We start from the raw sequence: 18,652 nt of genomic DNA, 5'->3' as shown, positions 1-18,652 counted from the left end.
AGTAGTGTATCAACATTTCTTAATAGCTTGGATACCATTAGTAATAGTTTAATTCTGCTTAAGCATACTGTATAGGCAGCCAGAGATTTGACAATCCTAGTACAAATATAGTATAACGTGTTCTCTTCACTCTACTAGATATGATTGTTGGTTCAACTCCGTGTTTAAGTGCTCTCTGAACATCAGTAGATTGTTTTGGCTGGCTCTAGGGCAGTGTTAAATGGTATACTGGTATCAGTGAAATAGCAGACATATATATATAGAGTTTCTCTGCTACCTGTGTGGTGGAACACAAGCTGGTGTGTTGGGTTACTTGAAGCAGGTGGTGTGCGTGCGTGCCTCCTACGGCCAGAAGGAACACCTGTTATCTAATTTGTATGATATTCAGTATTGAATGTACTATTCATTTATAGATTTCCCGCAAGGATATAGCTAGTAGCTAACTGTCCTGTCCATTGGCTAAATTATATTATATCTACTGTCCAGTTCATAGTCAATTCAACTCTACATTACATTACCCCTCTTTACAAACAGATAAAACCAAAACAAAGTGATTTGCCAGTTTCCTTGAGGAGAGCAGAATCTCTGCAGCACAGACCATAATCTATCACTGATAATGTGAGAGGAAATTGTCAGAGGAATGTTAGTTCCGCAGGGCAAAACTTTACCCTCATCCGTATTGTCACTGAGCAACATCCAGTCTGTGTTCTAAATGCCAACCTATTCCCTACATGGTACCCTACTGTGGGCCCTGGTCAAGAGTAGTGCACTTTATGGGGTGCTATTTGGGACGCAGAGCCATTATACAGTTTCACGTGACTGTGCCATGCATGAAACGCATAGAAACCAGGCATTTCTGATGGGGTAGTGAATTATAGATTGAAAGGGGGATACCTAGTCAGTCTCTGAATCAGAGGTACAGAGGGCTGCCTTAATCGACATCCACGTCTTCGGCGCCCGGGGAACAGTGGGTTAACTGCCTTGCTCAGAGACAGAACGACAGATTTTTACCTTGTCAGCTCAGGGGATTCGATCCAACAACCTTTCGGTTACTGGCCTAATGCGCTAACCACTAGGCTACCTGAGTACACCGCTGAATGCCGTACAATATATAGTATGTACATTGACTTGTCTCCTCTCAGGTTCCTCCTAAACAAGGGTCTCATGAGAATCTGAAGAAGGAGTTGGAGCAGCGTCTGAATGAGAACCACCAGCTTCAGGAACAACTGGACCGCAACAAAACCGAACTACAGATGGCCCAAGAAGAGTAAGCTAGGCTTCACACACCTATGGCCGGTTTTGCTTGTCACAGATTAGGCCTAGCCCTGGACTAAAATGCACTTTTAAATAGACTAGGTTTAATCTGTCTGGAATCTGTGTGCATTTGCAGTGCACGTGTGTTAAGACCCCCAAAAGTCACCGTATGTATTTATTCTACATTTTGTTGTCAGAATATAGACAACCTATGGATTGCACCTTTTAAGCAGCCCATTCATCTCCTGCTGCTTTAATTGTTCGGTTGATGGATTGATTGTCTAATTGACTGACACGTTAATGAGTATATTGATTGAGGTATCGATTTCTGTCTTCCCTATCAGGTTGACCCAGCTGCGGATGGCCAGAGAGGGGGCAGAGTCTCGGGTGCGTCAACAGGAAGACCAGCTGGCTGAGCTTCAGGAGGAGCTGAGGGGAATGCCAGAGAACACACCACAAACCGACTCCATGTCACTGCAGACGGTACGGCAAGGATGATTTAAAAAAATATATATATATTTAACCTATATTTAACTAGCCAGTTAACAACATTCTTATTTACAATGATGGCCTAGGAACAGTGGGTTTAACTGCCTTGTTCAGGGGCAGAACGACAGATTTGTACCTTGTCAGCTCGGGGATTCGATCTAGCAACCTTTCGGTTACTAACCATTAGGGTACCTGCCGCCCCAATGATGATGTCTTGCATTTATGTTGCACTCTTCAAAGTGCTTTACATTGTTTGGGGGCATTTTATGAACTCCCAGGTGATGAACGGCAGCCATTCAGTGCTATTTACACACACTCTCTCTCCCTTGCAGGATGTGATGTCGTTGCAGGCGGACCTGGCGGAGGCGGCAATGTTGCGCCAGCGTCAGGAGGAGGTACTGCGTCAGAGGGAGAGAGCGCTGACAGCCCTGAAGGGGGCACTGAAGGAAGAGGTGGGGAGCCACGACCAGGAGATGGAGGCCCTCAGGGAGCAATACAGCCAGGACATGGAAACCCTGAGAAGCACCATGGAACAGGTGTCACAGGTGGATACGTTGGTTTGTGTTTGTGTGGAAGTTTCATTCCAAAATGCTATATATCCATTTTCAGAAATCTTGGTAAATTAGCTTTTATTGTTTTAAAGCTGTTGAGAGATTAGTGAGTGAAAACTATCTAAGCATGGCATGGGGTTGTTCAATGACAGACATGTATTTGTTTCAAATCTATCACTTGACATATCCGCCTCGCTGTCAGAGAAATAAGTAGTACGCTAGTTTTTACACGGTCAAATATAACATAACGAAATTAATGAACTGTACAAAGTATACATTTGACATCACTATTTAAAAAATAATAATAATAAATATTCAACACAGTAATATGAGATCTGTATGTAAAACATTTACATTTGAAATGTTAGTCATTAGCAGATGTTCTTATCCAGAGCAATAAACATGAAGTGCATTCATCTTAAGATGGCTAGGTGAGACAACCACATATCACTGTGAATATACAGGATACAAACATTACATTCCAGCTAAACAACGGATATATAACGTTTTGCCCCAAAAAATCTATGGATAAAAAAAACTGAACAGTAATAATTTACACACACATGAAGGTACCCATAAGAAATCATTTCTGATGAAATAACACATGCGAAATTGGTGGATATAGCGTTTTGGAAATTAACCCTTCATATGTCAAATGTTCAGTGTTTCGCCATCCAATCCCAATTTACCCCTTCATTAGTTAAATCCGGTATGGTAGTGCTGAAATGGAACAACACAGTATATGCATTGGTTGGAGGTCCCTGAGAAACGGGGACTGGTTTATTTATGTCCGTCTGTATGTATCAGGGGATGAAGGCTCATAATAATTGCTGGGACGGCGCAAATGGAATGGCATCAAACACATGAAACCATGTTTGACGTATTTTATACTATTCCACTGGCTGCTCCAGACATTCCCACGAGCCCGTCCTCCCCGATGAAGGTGCCACCAACCTCCTGTGGTATGTGCAGTGCATTCGGAAAGTAGTCCGACCCCTTGACTTTTTCCCCAAACAAACTGAAACTGAATAAAAAAAAAAAAAATCCTCATCAATCTACACAGAATGCCCCATAATGACATTTTGCAAATGTATTACAAATAAAAAACAGAAACCTTACTTGCATAAGTATTCAGACCTTTTGCTATGAAACTTAAATTGAGCTCAGGCGCATCCTGTTTCCATTGATAATCCTTGAGGTGTTTATTCAACTTGGAGTTCACCTGTGGTTAATTCAATTGCTTGGACATGATTTGGAAAGAGACTCTGTCAGAGCAAAAACCAAGCCATGAGGTTGAAGAAATTGTTCGTAGAGCTCCGAGAGAGTATTTAAAACAGTTTAATCCATTTTAGGCTGTAACGTAAAAACATGTGGAAAAGGTCAAGGGGTCTGAATACTTTCCGAATGCACTGTATGTACATTGGAAGTCAGAAGTGTACATACACTTAGGTTGGAGTCATTAAAACTTGTTTTTCAACCACTCCACAAATTTCTTGTTAACAAGCTATGGTTTTGGCAAGTCGGTTAGGACGTCTACTTTGTGCATGACACAAGTCATTCTTCCAAAAATGGTTTACAGATGATTATTGTTTACAGATTATTTCACTTATTTACTGTATCACAATTCCAGTGTGTCAGAAGTTAACATACACGAAGTTGACTGTGCCTTTAAACAGCTTGGAAAATTCCAGAAAATGATGTCATGGCTTTAGAAGCTTCTGATAGGCTAATTGACATAATTTGAGTCAATTGGAGGTGTACCTGTGGATGTATTTCAAGGCCTACCTTCAAACTCAGTGCCTCTTTGCTTGACATCGTGAGAAAATCAAGACATCAGAAAATAAATTGTAGACCTCCACAAGTTTGGTTCATCCTTGGGAGCAATTTCCAAACACCTGAAGGTACCACGTTCATCTGTACAAACAATAGAATGAAAGTATAAACACCATGGGACCACACAGCCATCATACCACTCACAAAGGAGATGTGTTCTGTCTCCTAGAGATTTAGGTGCGAAAAGTGAAAATCAATTCCAGAACAACAGCAAAGGACCTTGTGAAGATACTGGAGGAAACAACAGGAACAAAAGTATCTATCCACAGTAAAACGAGTCCTATAATTGACATAACCTGAAATGCCGCTCAGCAAAGAAGAAGCCACTGCTCCAAAACCGCAATTACAAAGATTGTATTTTTTGGAGAAATGTCCTCTGGTCTGATAAAACAAAAATAGGACTGTTTGGCCATAATGACCATCGTTATGTTTGGAGGGAAAAGGGTGATGCTTGCAAGCCGAAGAACACCATCCCAACCGTGAAGCACGGGGGTGGCAGCATCATGTTGTGGAGTTGCTTTGCTGCAGGAGGGACTGGTGCGCTTCACAAAATAGATTGCATCTTGAGGGAGGAAAATTGTGGATATATTGATGCAACATCTCAAGACATCAAATGGGTCTTTCCAAATGTACAATGACCCCAAGCATACTTCCAAAGTTGTGGCAAAATGGCTTAAAGACAACAAATTAAAGGTATTGGAGTGGCCATCACAAAGCCCTGACTTCAATCCAATAGAAAATATGTGGGCAGAACTGAAAGTGTGTGCGAGCAAGGAGGCCTACAAACCTAATTCAGTTACACCAGCTCTGTCAGGAGGAATGGGCCAAAATTCATCCAATTTATTGTTGGAAGCTTGTGGAAGTCTATCCAAAACATTTGACCCAAGTTAAACCATTTTAAGACATTGCTACCAAACACTCAATTAGTATATGTAAAATTCTGACCCACTGGGAATGTGATGAAAGAAATAAAAACTGAAATAAATCATTCTCTCTACTGTTATTCTGACATTTCACTTTCTTAAAATAAAGTGGTGATCGTAACTGACCAAAGACAGGGAATTTTGACTAGGATTAAATGTCAGAGATTGTGGGAAACTGAGTTTTTTTAAAAATGTATTTGGATAAGGTGTATGTAAACTTCTGACAGTATGTGTACCATATGTCTGATCTCTTCCTGCTATGTGTTAGTCCCAGCAGCAGATTGAGGAGGAGAGGCAGAGGGTGAATGATGCCATGCTCAGCCTGGAGGAGGAACTAGAGAGCTGCAGGGACCAGGGAGGCCAGTGGAGGAAGCAGCTGGAAACCACCACAGAGGAGCTTCACAGCACCAAGCAGGAGTGAGTGCCTCAATATAATTATTTCATTGGCTGTAGTATATCAATGGTGCGTCATACACGTCTCTACACCTATGAAGTCGTCTTAATATTAGCTTTAAACTAGTAGTCTTTGTCAGGTCAGTTTTCTATTGTCTTGACCTATGATCCAAAATACCAGATTGTGGCACCTTATCAGTGGCATCACTGGTATTCTAAGGCAGTGTTTAGCAACGCTGGTCCTCAAATACCCCCAACATTACATAGTTTCGTTGTAGCCCTTGACAAACACACCTCATTGAACTCATTGAGAACTTCATGATTAGTTGAGAAGTTGAATCACGTGTGCTTGTCCAGAGTTACAATACAAATGTGTAATGTTGGGGGTACTTGAGGACCAGGGTTGGGAAATACTGTTCTAAGGCAAACTTACACATGATTGCTAAAGAGTACTGATTTTGGTGGTGCCTGCCCTGCCCTCCCTAAATGACTACCGACCCGTAGCACTCATGTCTGTAGCCATGAAGTGCTTAGAAAGGCTGGTCATGGCTCACATCAACACCATTATCCCAGAAATCCTAGACCCACTCCAATTTGCATACCGTCCCAACAGAGCCACAGGTAATACAATCTCTATTGCACTGCACTTTCACACCTGGACAAAAGGAACACCTATGTGAGAATGCAATTAATTGACTACAGCTCAGCGGTCAACACCATTGTGCCCTCAAAACTCATCACTAAGCTAAGGACCCTGGGACTAAACACCTGCTACTGGATCCTGGACTTCCTGACAGGCTGCCTCCAGGTGGTAAGGGTACGTAACAACACATCCGCCACACAGATCCTTATCACGGGGGCTCCTCGGGTGCGTGCTCAGCCCCCTGAACTCCCTGTTCACTCATGACTGCACGGCCAGGCACGACTCTAACACCATCATTTGCCGATGACACAATAGTGGTAGGTTTGATCACTTACAACGATAAGACAGCATATAAGGAGGAGGTCAGAGACCTGGCCGTGTAGTGCCAGGACAACAACCTCTCCCTCAACGTGATTAATACAAAGGAGAGGATTGTGGACTACAGGAAAAAAGGAACCGAGCACACCCCCATTCTCATCAACGGGGCTGCAGTTGGAGCAGGTTGAGAGCTTCAAGTTCCTTGGTGTCCACATCACCAACAAACTAACATGGTCCGAGCACACCAAGGCACCAAGGTGAAGAGGGCACGACAACATCTATTCCCCCTCAGGAGACTAAAAAGATTTGGCATGGGTCCTCCGATCCTCACCATCGAGAGCATCCTAACGGATTGCATCACTGCTCGGCCTCCGACCGCAAAGGGTTTAAAATTGTGCGTACAGCCCAATACATCACTGGGGCCAAGCTTCCTGCCATCCAGGACCTCTAGGTGGTGTCAGAGGAAGGCCCTAAAAATTGTCAGACTCCAGCCACCCTAGTCATAGACTTTTCTCTCCGCTACCGCACTGCAAGTGGTACCAGAGTCCAGGTCCAAGAGGCTTCTAAACAGCTTCTGCCCCAAGCCATAAGACTACTGAACATCTAATCAAATGGCTACCCAGACTACTTGCATATTGCCTGTTCAGGGGCAGAACGACAGATTTGTATCTTGTCAGCTCGGGGGTTTGAACTTGCAACCTTCCGGTCACTAGTCCAACGCTCTAACCACAAGGCTACCCTGCCACCACAAGGCTACCCTGCCGCCCCATTGCTGGTTAAGGCCTTGTAAACATTTCACTGTAAGTAGATTGTAGTTTTTGTATTCGGTGCATGTGTCAAATAAAATTTGATTTGAAAGTATCTTTTCAGCTAGCGCTAGTCTGCTGTACCTGCTCCAAAACACCTGTAATTTTCATCCTATAGCTTGTTCTCCATCTTTTAAGTAGTGAGCACACATGTTTTCAGCACTTTTGTTTCCAGGACTGATCAAAACAAATTTCTTCATGCTCGCTCTCTCTGCAGCAGACATAGTAAGCACTATGTTTGTAACATAACATTGCAACAAAATCAGAGTATCGAATTGCAGTACATATAGAATCATGAGTCATGCGAATCTCAATACATATCGTATCGGCACCTAAGCATTGTGATAATATTGTATGGTCCCTGGAAATTCCCAGCCCTGCTAAAGGGAGACCGTTTGCTCCCGAGTATTTTAATTTTAATAGGAGTCTGTTTCGGAACACCTGAGTTAGCAATGTCACACTTTCCTAAGATGTTTGCCGATGGTCACACCTTTATTTTTTTTATTTTTTTTTGGATTGCATTTGAATACTTACATTTTTTGTTGAAACTGTAATGTGTCCAGTGGCTTGGGTTCTGACCTGAAATGTTAAATGTTATTCTATTCCCTCCCTTTAATACATGTGCCTTAGCAGGAACGGGGAGCAGAGCAACACACCAACATGAGCAAGAAACTCAAACTGACTGTTTGGTTTGAGTAGAATAGTTTAGTCTCATGGGGCCAAATCTTTAACTTGAGTTCTGTTCCGCAAATAACATGCTCGTATCAAGTTTTGATGCTGGCCAAAGTGACTTTTGATCTGATCATTAGAAGAATAAATACTAACTACAATCTACTGAGCAAATATCAATCAAGATTTATTTACCAATTTCTATAACTTCTCAAATGAATCTCAAGCTATTTTTATTAATCAAGCCATCTTGACAAATTATAAACAGACATATGATCTAAACTATTGAAGTGAACGATGATACAGTTTTCAATGTATTGAGATTTGTTCAGATTCCTAGAAGGCAACAGGTTTGTGACGGTGTGAAGATTCAAAAAGTGTTCATTGTTTGTTGTGCATTAGCTGTTGTGTTCACATGGTTATTGTACATGCTCTGTGTTTGTGTAGGCTCATGAGAGCACGTTTGGAGAAGGAAGAGTTTGAGGGGGAGCTGAAGGAGCTTCAGGATTCATTGATGTCCATGAAGAAGCAGATGCCTGGCTTTGACGAGGCAGACTCTTATGCAGAGGTAAGCTTCTTCATGGTCACAATACACACATTCTTACACACAGTGCCTTCCGAAAGTATTCACACCGCTTTACTTTTTCCACGTTTTGTTGTGTTGCCACTGGAATTTAAAATGGATTCAGTTTAGATTTTTTTTTGTCATTGGCCTACACACCATACCCCATAATGTCAAAGTAGAATGCTTTTTATAGCAAGCCTAAATAAGTTCAGGAGTAAAAAATGGCTTAAGGCACATAATGACTTGCATGCAATCTGTGTGCAATAATAGTATTTAACATGATTTTTGAATGACTACCTCATCTCTGTACCCAACACATGCAATTATCTGTAAGGTCCCTCAGTTGAACAGTGAATTTTAAACACAGATTCAACCACAAAGACGGGAGGTTTTCCAATGCCTCACAAAGAAGGGCACCTATTGGTAGATGAGTAAAACTAAAAACAGCAGACATTGAATACAACTTTGACTATGGGGAAGTTATTAATTACACTTTGAATGGTGTATGAATACACCCAGGCACTACAAAGATACAGGTGTCCTTCCTAACTCCGTTGCCGTAGAGGAAGGAAACCACTCAGGGATTTCACCGAGGCCAACGGTGACTTTAAAAGTTACGGAGTTTAATGGCTGTGATAGGAGGAAATTTGAGGATGGATCAAGAACATTGTAGTTACTCCACTATACTAACCTAATTGACAGAGTGAAAATATTTTGTAATTTTTTATTTTTTTAAATGACAAAACATGCATCCTGTTTGCAACAAGGCACTACAATTGCAAAGTAATTACATTTTTGTCCTAAATACAAAGTGTTGTTTGGTGCAAATACAACACATTACTGAGTACCACTCTCCATATTTTCAAGCATAGTGGTGGCTGTATTATGTTATGGATATGCTTGTAATCGTTATGGACTGGAGTTTCAGGAATAAACATTTACTGAATGGAGCTAAGCACAGGCAAAATCTTAGAGGAAAACCTGGTTCAGTCTGCTTCCCGTAAGACATTGGGAGATTAATTCACCTTTCAGCAGGACAATAACCTGAAACACAAGGACAAATCTACACTGGAGTTGCTTACCAAGAACACAGTGAATGTTCCTGAGTGGGCAAGTTAAAACATTTGACTTAATGGTTGTCTAGCAATGATCAACATCAAATTTGACAGGAGCTTGAAGACTTTTGAAAGGAATAATAGGCAAATGTTGCACAATCCAGGTGTGTAAAGCTCTTCGAGACTTACCCAGAAATTGCTACCAAAGGTGCTAATAAAAAGTATTTACTCTGGGGTGTGAATACATATGTAAAATACATTTCTGTATTTCATTTTCCATACATTTGCTGAAATTTTTAACATGTTTTAATTTTGTCATTATGTGGTATTGTGTGTAGATGGGTGAGAAACATGGATTAAATGGATTATATATATATATATATATATTTATTTAATCCATTTTGAATTCAGGCTGTAACACAACAAAATGTGGATTAGGTCAAGGGGTATGAATACTTTCTGAAGGCACTTTACACAATTAATACACCCACATTCTAACTCATTCTCTCCCACACACTCACACACAAAAGGCAGTTTCACACATCCTGTTCCTCATCCTCTTTATTCATCTTGGTCACAATTTGCTTTTTCCAAGGATCTTCAGCGTTGTAATGATGATATTAAGCAGGCTCGCATGGAGGTCGACAGACAAAAGGTTGAGCTAAATGAGAAGGAGGCGGAGCTTCAAGCCTTGAGGAGGGCTAGCCAAGTAAGGGAGTCTGAATTGAGGTCAGAGAATGACCGACTGAAGGACCAATCACGGCAGGGGAAAGATGAGCTCGAGATGGCACTTGAGAAGGCAAAGCAGGTGAGGTGACATCAACTTGCTACAACTAAACTTTGACTGAGTTTTTACCTCTCTCTCGCGGTCTCTAGTCATCAGGTGGGTCCTCACCATTGGATCAGGGGAGTCTGGAGCTTCAGGAAGCCAACACAAGGCTGAGAGAGAGACTGACTCTCATGGTAAAATACACTTACCAAAACCGCAGCATGCGTATATAGCTATGGAAAAACACACAGGAGTAACACTTGGCAAACATAAGCTACACCTCTAGGCACAAATGCAAGTGTGAGACTTTTATATCTTAGAAAAGGACACATAATTACTACACAGTAATGCATGGATTCATAAACTCTCTGATCTGTTATTACGTTAAGGTATACCTAAATACACACACCCATTTATTTAGGAGTATTTTTCTGTTCCACAGACGAGGCTTCACTCCAGCGTGCCCCAGACCTCGGAGGCTGAGCAGGCACTGGAAGACGAGAACCGCTCCCTGAGGTCCCAACTGGAGGAAGCCAGGCGAGGAGCCTCCCGTCTGGGCAAGGACAGGGATGAGCTGGGCCAACGGCTGGAGGAGAGAGATCTGGAGAGAGATGCGCTGCGCAAGGGCAAGAGTGACCTGGAGGAGCAGAAGAGACTGTTAGACCGGGCCCTGGAGAAGATTAGCAAGGAGGTGCGGCATTGTGTGTGTGCGCTCATCTGCTTTTTTATGCACTTATTTTCTGTTGCCCTGGTATGGATTTTGGGTTGCTTTAAAACTGAATTGACAAAGATCACCCTATCCTTCTTTCCCATCCATGCCCTTTCCACCCACCCTTTCTCTACCCGTCAGATGGAGGTGATGCTTGGGGACTCCCGTCAGTCGGTGCAGGCCCTGCAGAGCCAGATGGATGAATACAGGGAGCGCTCCAGGAGAGACCTACAGGATGCCCAGCGGCAGGGCAAAGACAGACTGGCTGAACTGCAGAGGGCCCAGGCCAACTTGAAGACACTGCAGGAAGAGGTGAGGTAGAGAGCGGGGGGGTGGAGGAGAGTAGGGAGCGAGAAAGGACAGACTGGCTGAGCTACAGACGCCCCAGGCCAACCTAAAGACACTTCAGGATGAGGGGAGGGAGAGCAGAGCAAAGGAAAGGACCGGAAGATGGTGTTCAGGTACAGAGAAAGGAGTAAACAGTGGAGAGAGAGTTTGCAGGTATATTTTAGAGAGAAAGGAGAAGAAAAGGATTTGAGGGAAGAGAAGAAAGAAAATATAAAGATACGGTATGAAGGGAGTTAGTTGATGAGACAAACCTGAGGTGATCCTTACGTGGCTTATCAATATATTGGGAATATTATGTCCCCTTTCCAAATGTTGAACCACTGACTCCATCCCCATTCCGTGGTCCAGGTTTCTCGTTTGAAGAAAGAGCTGCTGGTGTGTGGGGAGGAGAGGGACAGCGCCCAGCTGGAGAGAGACCTGCTCAGCAGCCGCCTCAAACATCTGGAAAGCGAACTGGACTCTGAGAGGAGCTCTCAGACGGACCGCAACAGGGAACTCAGAGGCCTGGAGGTGAGGGGTCAAAGGTCATTACCTTTAAATGTCAAAGATTTTGGGGTGAATTATAGGTGTGGAAATACTGTATGTCTGAGAAATGAAGGTTAGAGGTCAAGGGTTCTTCTGAGGGCTTTGGGAATTGTATGTGAAAGACTTGCCTTGGACTATCAGCATGGAGTATATGATGTTGGGAAGGGGAGGAGAGCTTGAAAAGACATGGTCAAACTAATTTGTTTACAACTTGGATGGATGTGTGTCAGGACAAAGTGAAGACGATGGAAATTGAATTGGATGAGGAGAAGAGCAGCGTGGAGCTTCTCAATGATCGTGTTGCACGCAGTCGAGAACAGGTACTGTACTTCAATACACACACACACTTGAATACACACAAGCAGGTACTGATTTCCATACAGACTAAGTCACTCAGAATGTTTGCTTATTCTCTTTCTTCCATTCTCTCTCAGATTGACCAGCTGCGTGGAGACCTGATGAAGGAGCGCTCAACCGTACACGACCTGGAGATGGACAAGAGTGTCCTAGAGAGACAGGTATAGATTTCACTTTTCATATCCAACATTTTATGTAACAGAAAATGCCTAATTCTAAGTTTCATCACCCTCAAAAACATTTTTGCTCAAACACATCTTGATATGCCAACGCGCTCTCCTCAGGTGAAGGAGTTGAGGTCCCGTGTGGCAGACATGGAGACACAGTCCCGTCCCTCCACTGGAATGACTTTGTTAGAGGGTAAAGTGCAGGAGCTGGAGGAGAGGCTACACAGTGAAGAGAGGTGTGTACATGCTATACTTAGCCATGATGTGTAACTGCTCAAGTACTATGGATACTACATGAAGAACTAACATGACACCCACCATCATTTTAACTAGCAGTAGTCCTGGCTTTGTGGATACTATAGTTGATCTGAATAGAATGAATATTGTGTGTAATGATATGTTTCCGTGTTCAGAGAGAAGCTGAGTATCCAGGCCTCCCAGAGGAGAGTAGAGAGAAAGCTTAAGGAAATAATCGTCACTCTGGACCAGGAGAGGAACCAGCACGCTGAGCAACGAGACCAGGTACATGTTAATGGATACTGGTGGTCCTCTGTAGCTCAGTTGGTAGAGCATGGCACTTGCAACGCCAGAATTGTGGGTTCAATTCCCGGGACCACCAATATGTGAAGTGTTTACACGCATCACTGTAAGTTGCTTTGGAGAAAATAGTCTGATAAATGGCATATTATTTTATACCATGGCATTGTTGAATACTTGTTTCTGATTGGCTTGAAGGGCATTCAAGTGTGCATTATTTCCCTATAACACACGGTAAAATTCAATGGCTAAAATTTTTACATGTTCTGTGTTTGAGCTGCTTTTGAAAGCAAAAGTCGAATTGAAAACATTGTTGAATTCGATTTTCAGCACCTTTACACTGATGACAATTTTGGTGTGATAGTAACACAGCAGGAATAGTGTGAAATCTTGGCAAGCTTCTTCAAAATGCACATACAGTACCACTCAAAAGTTTGGACACACCTACTCATTCAAGAGTTTCTTAATTTTTACATTGTAGAATAATAGTGTTAAGACATCAACTATGAAATAACATATATGGAATCATGTAGTAAGCAAAAAAGTGTTAAACAAATCAAAATATATGTTATATTGTTCAAATTAGCCACCATGTGCCTTGACAGCTTTGCACACTTTTGGCATTCTCTCAACCAGCTTCACCTGGAATGCTTTTCCAACAGTCTTGAAAGAGTTCCCCCATATGCTAAGCACTTGTTGGCTGCTTTAGCAACTCATCCCAAACCATCTCAAATGGGTTGAAGTCGGGTGATTGTGGAGGCTAGGTCTAATGATGCAGCGCTCATCACTCCTTGGTCAAATAGCCCCAACACAGCCTGGAGGTGTGTTGGGTCATTGTCCTGTTGAAAAACAAATGATAGTCCCACTAAGCACAAACCAGATGGGATGGTGTATCGCTGCAGAATGCTGTGTTAGCCATGCTGGTTAAGCGTGCTTTGAATTCTAACTCATCAGACCAAAGGACAGATTTCCACCGGTCTAATGTCCATTGCTCGTGTTTCTTGGCCCTAGCAAGTGTCTTCTTGTTATTGGTGTCCTTTAAAGTAGTTTCTTTGCAGTAATTCGACCATGACAGTCCTCACGAGCCAGTTTCATCATAGCGCTTGATGGTTTTTGCAACTGCACTTGAAGAAACTTTTAACGTTTTTTTTAGAAATGTTCCGTATTGATTGACCTTCATGTCTTAAAGTAATGATGGACTGTTTCTCTTTACTTATTTGAGCTGTTCTTGGTATTTTATCAAATAAGGATATCTTCTGTATACCACCCCTACTTTGTCACAACACAACTGATTGGCTCAAACACACTAAGAAGGAAAGAAATTCGACAAATGAACTTTTAACAAGGCACACCTGTTAATTGAAATGCATTCCAGGAGACTACCTCATGAAGCTGGTTGAGAGAATGCCAAGAATGTGCGAAGCTGTCATCAAGGCAAAGGGTGGCTACTTTGAAGAATCTCAAATATAAAATATATTCTGATTTTAAGTTTTGTTTTTTTGGTCACTACATGATTCCATATGTTGTTTCATAGTTTTTATGTCTTCATTATTATTCTACAATGTAGAAAATAGTAAAAATAAAAACTCTGGACACACCTACACATTCAAAACTTTTGACTGGTACTGTATGTGTTCACACATGCACTCTTCCTTCTGATACATGCTACTCTCAAATCAAAAAGTGACAAACGTATTGGTCACTTATGTTTAACGGTTTAGTAATTTTCTGTACAATGATGTTGTATCTACTTGGGCATGTTAAGCTGTACTTTATCGTACAGTGGCTTCAGGTGGTAGATGCAGGTGCTCACATTCACCTTCCTTTGGTTTTGGTATTCTTTGTGGTTATTTTTACTTTTAACTGTACTGTAACAAAGGGTTATATACTTTTCTGGGGCTTACACTTTCCTACTCTTCCTGCTGTATACATGAGATATTTGTGACAATCCGCTTCATGCACAACGGTTTGAGAGGAACCAGCATGCTGAGCAACTAGAACAGGTACATGTTAATGGATACGGTTGGTCCTCTGTAGCTCAGTTGGCAGAGTTTGGCGGTTGCAACGCCGGGATAGTGGGTTTGATTCCCGGGACCACCATTATGTAACATGTATACACCCATGACTAAGTCGCTTTGGATAAAAGTGTCTGCTAAATGGCATTTATTTTTATTATTATTTCATACATTGTTGAATACTAGTTTTTGCTTGGCTTGAAGGGCATTCTTGAATGTTCATTATTTCCCTATAACACACGGTAGAATTCAATGGCTATAGTTCTTACATGTTCTACTGTATGTTTGAGTTGCTTTTGAAAGCTAGCGCGTCATGGAGCACACCTTCCATGTTCATTAATTTCCAGGGAACGCATAGCCCCTCATTCATTATCACTTAGTACATTCACGTCTATGTACATACAGTATGTATACTATAACATGAAAATGAATGTAATGACAGAGAACTAGGTGGTTTTTGGTGGAGATTCCTATTGTCTCCTCACTCTACAACTACATACGATAAATACTTCAAGTCAAGCAAGCACACATTTTCTTCAGGACGTTGTCTTTTCTATGCATTTAATAGCGGACTTGCTGTGTCCTGCTGATCGTGGACCTTTCCTTGGTCCCTTGTGCTGTGTGACCGTATCCTAAACTCTAGGTGCTACAGTATCCTAACCACCTGTCCACCTCTGTCCCCAGCTGTCCCTGCGTGTGAAGGCCCTGAAGCGTCAGCTGGACGAGAGCGAAGGCGAGGTGGAACGACTAGAGGGGGTCCGCAGGAAGGCTCTTAGGGACCTGGAGGAGCAGCAGGAGCTGCAGGAAGCACTGCAGGCCAAAGTCACATCACTGGAGTCTGAGAAGTGAGTTCCCTGATATAAAAAAAAAAATATATATATATATATATATATATATTATGCCCTGAATAAACAAATTCCTTAGTATCTGCAGGCAAAAGCCACAGCACTGGAGAGTGAGCTAAAGTGAGTTCCCTCTCTGACACATCTATCTACAGTACATACTAGCAGTATACACCAAATGTATTCTCTAGTATCCCATACCCTCTATATGACTGTTCTGTACAGCGTTGCATCTTGTCATACCAGTTATTATACCAGTTATGCCAGATATGATTATGTATTATAATCCACACTCCTGTACAGACACCTTCACCAGTGTTGTCAAACCCCTCGGGGGCCAGCAGGTGGTGCTTCAATGTCACTCAGCCCGCTGCTCAAACCTGCACAAATTGAGAAATACCTATTTCTTGTTTTAGTCCTCTTTTGAAATGCATTAGCAGACATTGGAATGGTTCAGGGAACAACAAAAAATACTCAGTTCCTACTGAATATACTGGAATTTGTGTCCCTTTTTAGTAACAACTACAGTCAATGACAACCGTGTCTTGTTCACTTGTTCAGGCGGAAGGTGTATCAGACGCGTCGACCTGTCCTGGGAGCCTCCAACCTCAGTTCTGAGGACGAGGATGGTTTTTACGACAACAGCATCGCCTCCATCCTCACTGAGGGACAATTACATACCACCAATTGCTAGGGAGAGATTTTTTTATATATTAAATTAATAGATTGAAATATAGCTGGTTAGAGGGAGGTACTCAGGACTCTACATGAAGTAGCTAACATGCCAAGCACTACGAAATTGACTTGCAGTTATTTTTCTGGTTTTATGAGAACTAGATTGCTGTGTCAGAGGTTGGTTGCCAGTACAATCAACTGTCATCCTGGCACCATAATTTTCTTATTTTCTTTTGTCAGTTAAAATCTGAGATATTTTGTAGATTGACTAAGCCAAGGGCCCAAAAAACTCTGGTCAAAAGTAGTGCACTGTATAGGGAATAGGGTGCCATTTGGGACACACACATGAACTTGGAATCACAGGGTTTTGCTGTGCCTCAACTTGACTTTGATGTTTTATAAGAATACTTGCTTGAATGTTTTACAGCACCTTTACACTGACTTGTGGTGGGATATTAACACAGCAGAAAAAGTTTCAATGCAGTACGTAGTTTAAATTCTTGGCAAGCCTTTTCACATGCACATGCGTGTTCACACGCAATCTCTCTTCTGATACTTTTTAAAATTGTATTTAACTAGGAAGTCCGTTAAGAACAAAGTCTTATTTACAATGACGGCCTACCAAATGGCAAAAGGCCTCCTGCGGAGTCGGGGGCTGGGATTAAAAATAAAATAAAAAATCTAGGACAAAACACGCATGAATAGAGAGACAACACAGAGCGACCAAAGATACATGCTACTCTCAAACCAAAAGGTGGCAAACATATTGGTCACTTATGACAGTTGAGTTATTTTCAGTACAATGTTGTTGTATTTACATGGGCATGTTAAGCTGTACTTTATTGTACAGTGGCTTCAAGTGGTCGATGCAGGTGCTCACATTCACCTTCCTTTGGTTTTGGTATTCTTTGTGGTTATTTTGACTTTTGACTGTACTGTGAGGGCTATGTACTTTTCTGGGGCTTACACTTTCCTACTCTTCCTGCTGTATACATCAGATATTTATGACAATCCGCTACATGCACAATGGTTTGAATCGTGGGTGAATTCCACTCCATCTCTATTCTTTCCATTACCTCTCACCCTTCTTAATAGCCTTTCTCTATCCTGTTCCTTATTTTATGTTTCAAGTATTTATCTCGCTGGTCTGTGCAAATGTTTTCACTCGAATGCCTTAAAATTATTTCTGTAATTGTAGTGGTTATTTATTAATACTGATGCTGTAGTTGCTACTATTGTCGTGTGTACCGTTTGTATGTTTCCTTCAGATGCAGCTACAAGTTATTTCAAGAGTAACTTGTCAGTGCTTGAATCTGCTTTCCTACCAACAGAGTAATCATATGATTGGAAGTGCAATAGTACATTTCTTCTCATTATGCCTGCCTTTTTAGTGAATGTACAATGAACTTTTCTCCCTTAAGTACATTTGCTGAGATTTTTACTTTGAATGTGGTAGTTTTCAGATGTCTTTCTGGGGCAACTTTGCCAAGGTTATGAAGTTTTTACTGTTTATTGTAACATTTGATGTGGTAGAAATCTGCTTGAGTTTTACCAGTATTTTGACACTTTGGTATTTCAAATAAATGTTGGACTTTGTGTGGATGTGACCATAAGTTATTTGTCCATAAAGTGTAATTAATTTAATAGAGATGCACTACTACACCAAGATAGCCGCGAGCCAGGCACATCTCCCGGCTAGCAAACGAAAATTACTACAACCACAGTATCTCTTTCGCCAACTGGCCTGGACCCTTTTGTCAACACGAGGCTCCGCTGTTCCACCATGACTGGTCTGCAGACATAACGACATCCGCTGTGACTCCAACCGGTCATTGCCGGACATCGGAGCAGGCGCTTCTACTAGCCCCAGCCTGCTAACTTTAAACGCTGCGTCTCCCGCTTGCTAAGTAGTAACGAATACCCAGCGGCTTCCCTGTTTCATCTATTGCTGTTCACTGGACCCTATGATCACTTTGCTACATAGCCGATGCCTGCTGGACTGTTCATTGATCCCAGTACTCTATTTTGTTTATTCTTTGTTTATCTGTTGGCCCCAGCCTCGAACTCGGTCCCTGTGTGTAGTTAACTGACCCTCTCTGCCCATTCATCGTCATTTTACCTGTTGTCTTAGCTGATTAGCTGTTGTTGTCTTAGCTAGCTCTCCCAATCAACACCTGTGATTGCTTTATGCCTCGCTTTAAGTCTCTCA

The 18,652-nt window shown here is 42.1% G+C and overlaps 1 protein-coding gene across 3 annotated transcripts in view; it reads left to right on the top strand.

The window, feature by feature from the left end:
* Window positions 1-18,039, top strand: part of cgnb (cingulin b) — a 46,413-nt gene extending 28,374 nt beyond the window's left edge. For all 3 annotated transcript variants that reach the window (XM_021571592.3, XM_036952486.2, XM_021571593.3), the window contains exons 5-20: window positions 1,143-1,267; window positions 1,599-1,737; window positions 2,076-2,288; window positions 5,319-5,467; window positions 8,327-8,447; window positions 10,095-10,307; window positions 10,376-10,462; window positions 10,711-10,959; window positions 11,119-11,289; window positions 11,674-11,835; window positions 12,081-12,170; window positions 12,285-12,368; window positions 12,492-12,610; window positions 12,788-12,896; window positions 15,611-15,771; window positions 16,330-18,039. In XM_021571592.3, the coding sequence (XP_021427267.1) occupies window positions 1,143-1,267; window positions 1,599-1,737; window positions 2,076-2,288; window positions 5,319-5,467; window positions 8,327-8,447; window positions 10,095-10,307; window positions 10,376-10,462; window positions 10,711-10,959; window positions 11,119-11,289; window positions 11,674-11,835; window positions 12,081-12,170; window positions 12,285-12,368; window positions 12,492-12,610; window positions 12,788-12,896; window positions 15,611-15,771; window positions 16,330-16,462 (2,325 nt within the window). In that variant the 3' untranslated portion in view covers window positions 16,463-18,039. The remainder of the gene's footprint in view (window positions 1-1,142; window positions 1,268-1,598; window positions 1,738-2,075; window positions 2,289-5,318; window positions 5,468-8,326; window positions 8,448-10,094; window positions 10,308-10,375; window positions 10,463-10,710; window positions 10,960-11,118; window positions 11,290-11,673; window positions 11,836-12,080; window positions 12,171-12,284; window positions 12,369-12,491; window positions 12,611-12,787; window positions 12,897-15,610; window positions 15,772-16,329) is intronic.
* Window positions 18,040-18,652: the final 613 nt, after the last annotated feature.

The sequence above is a fragment of the Oncorhynchus mykiss genome, chromosome 18, assembly GCF_057628025.1.
Source record: "Oncorhynchus mykiss isolate SJ-2025 chromosome 18, ASM5762802v1, whole genome shotgun sequence".
Lineage (NCBI taxonomy): Eukaryota > Metazoa > Chordata > Actinopteri > Salmoniformes > Salmonidae > Oncorhynchus > Oncorhynchus mykiss.
This window is presented reverse-complemented; position numbering and strand designations above follow the sequence as displayed.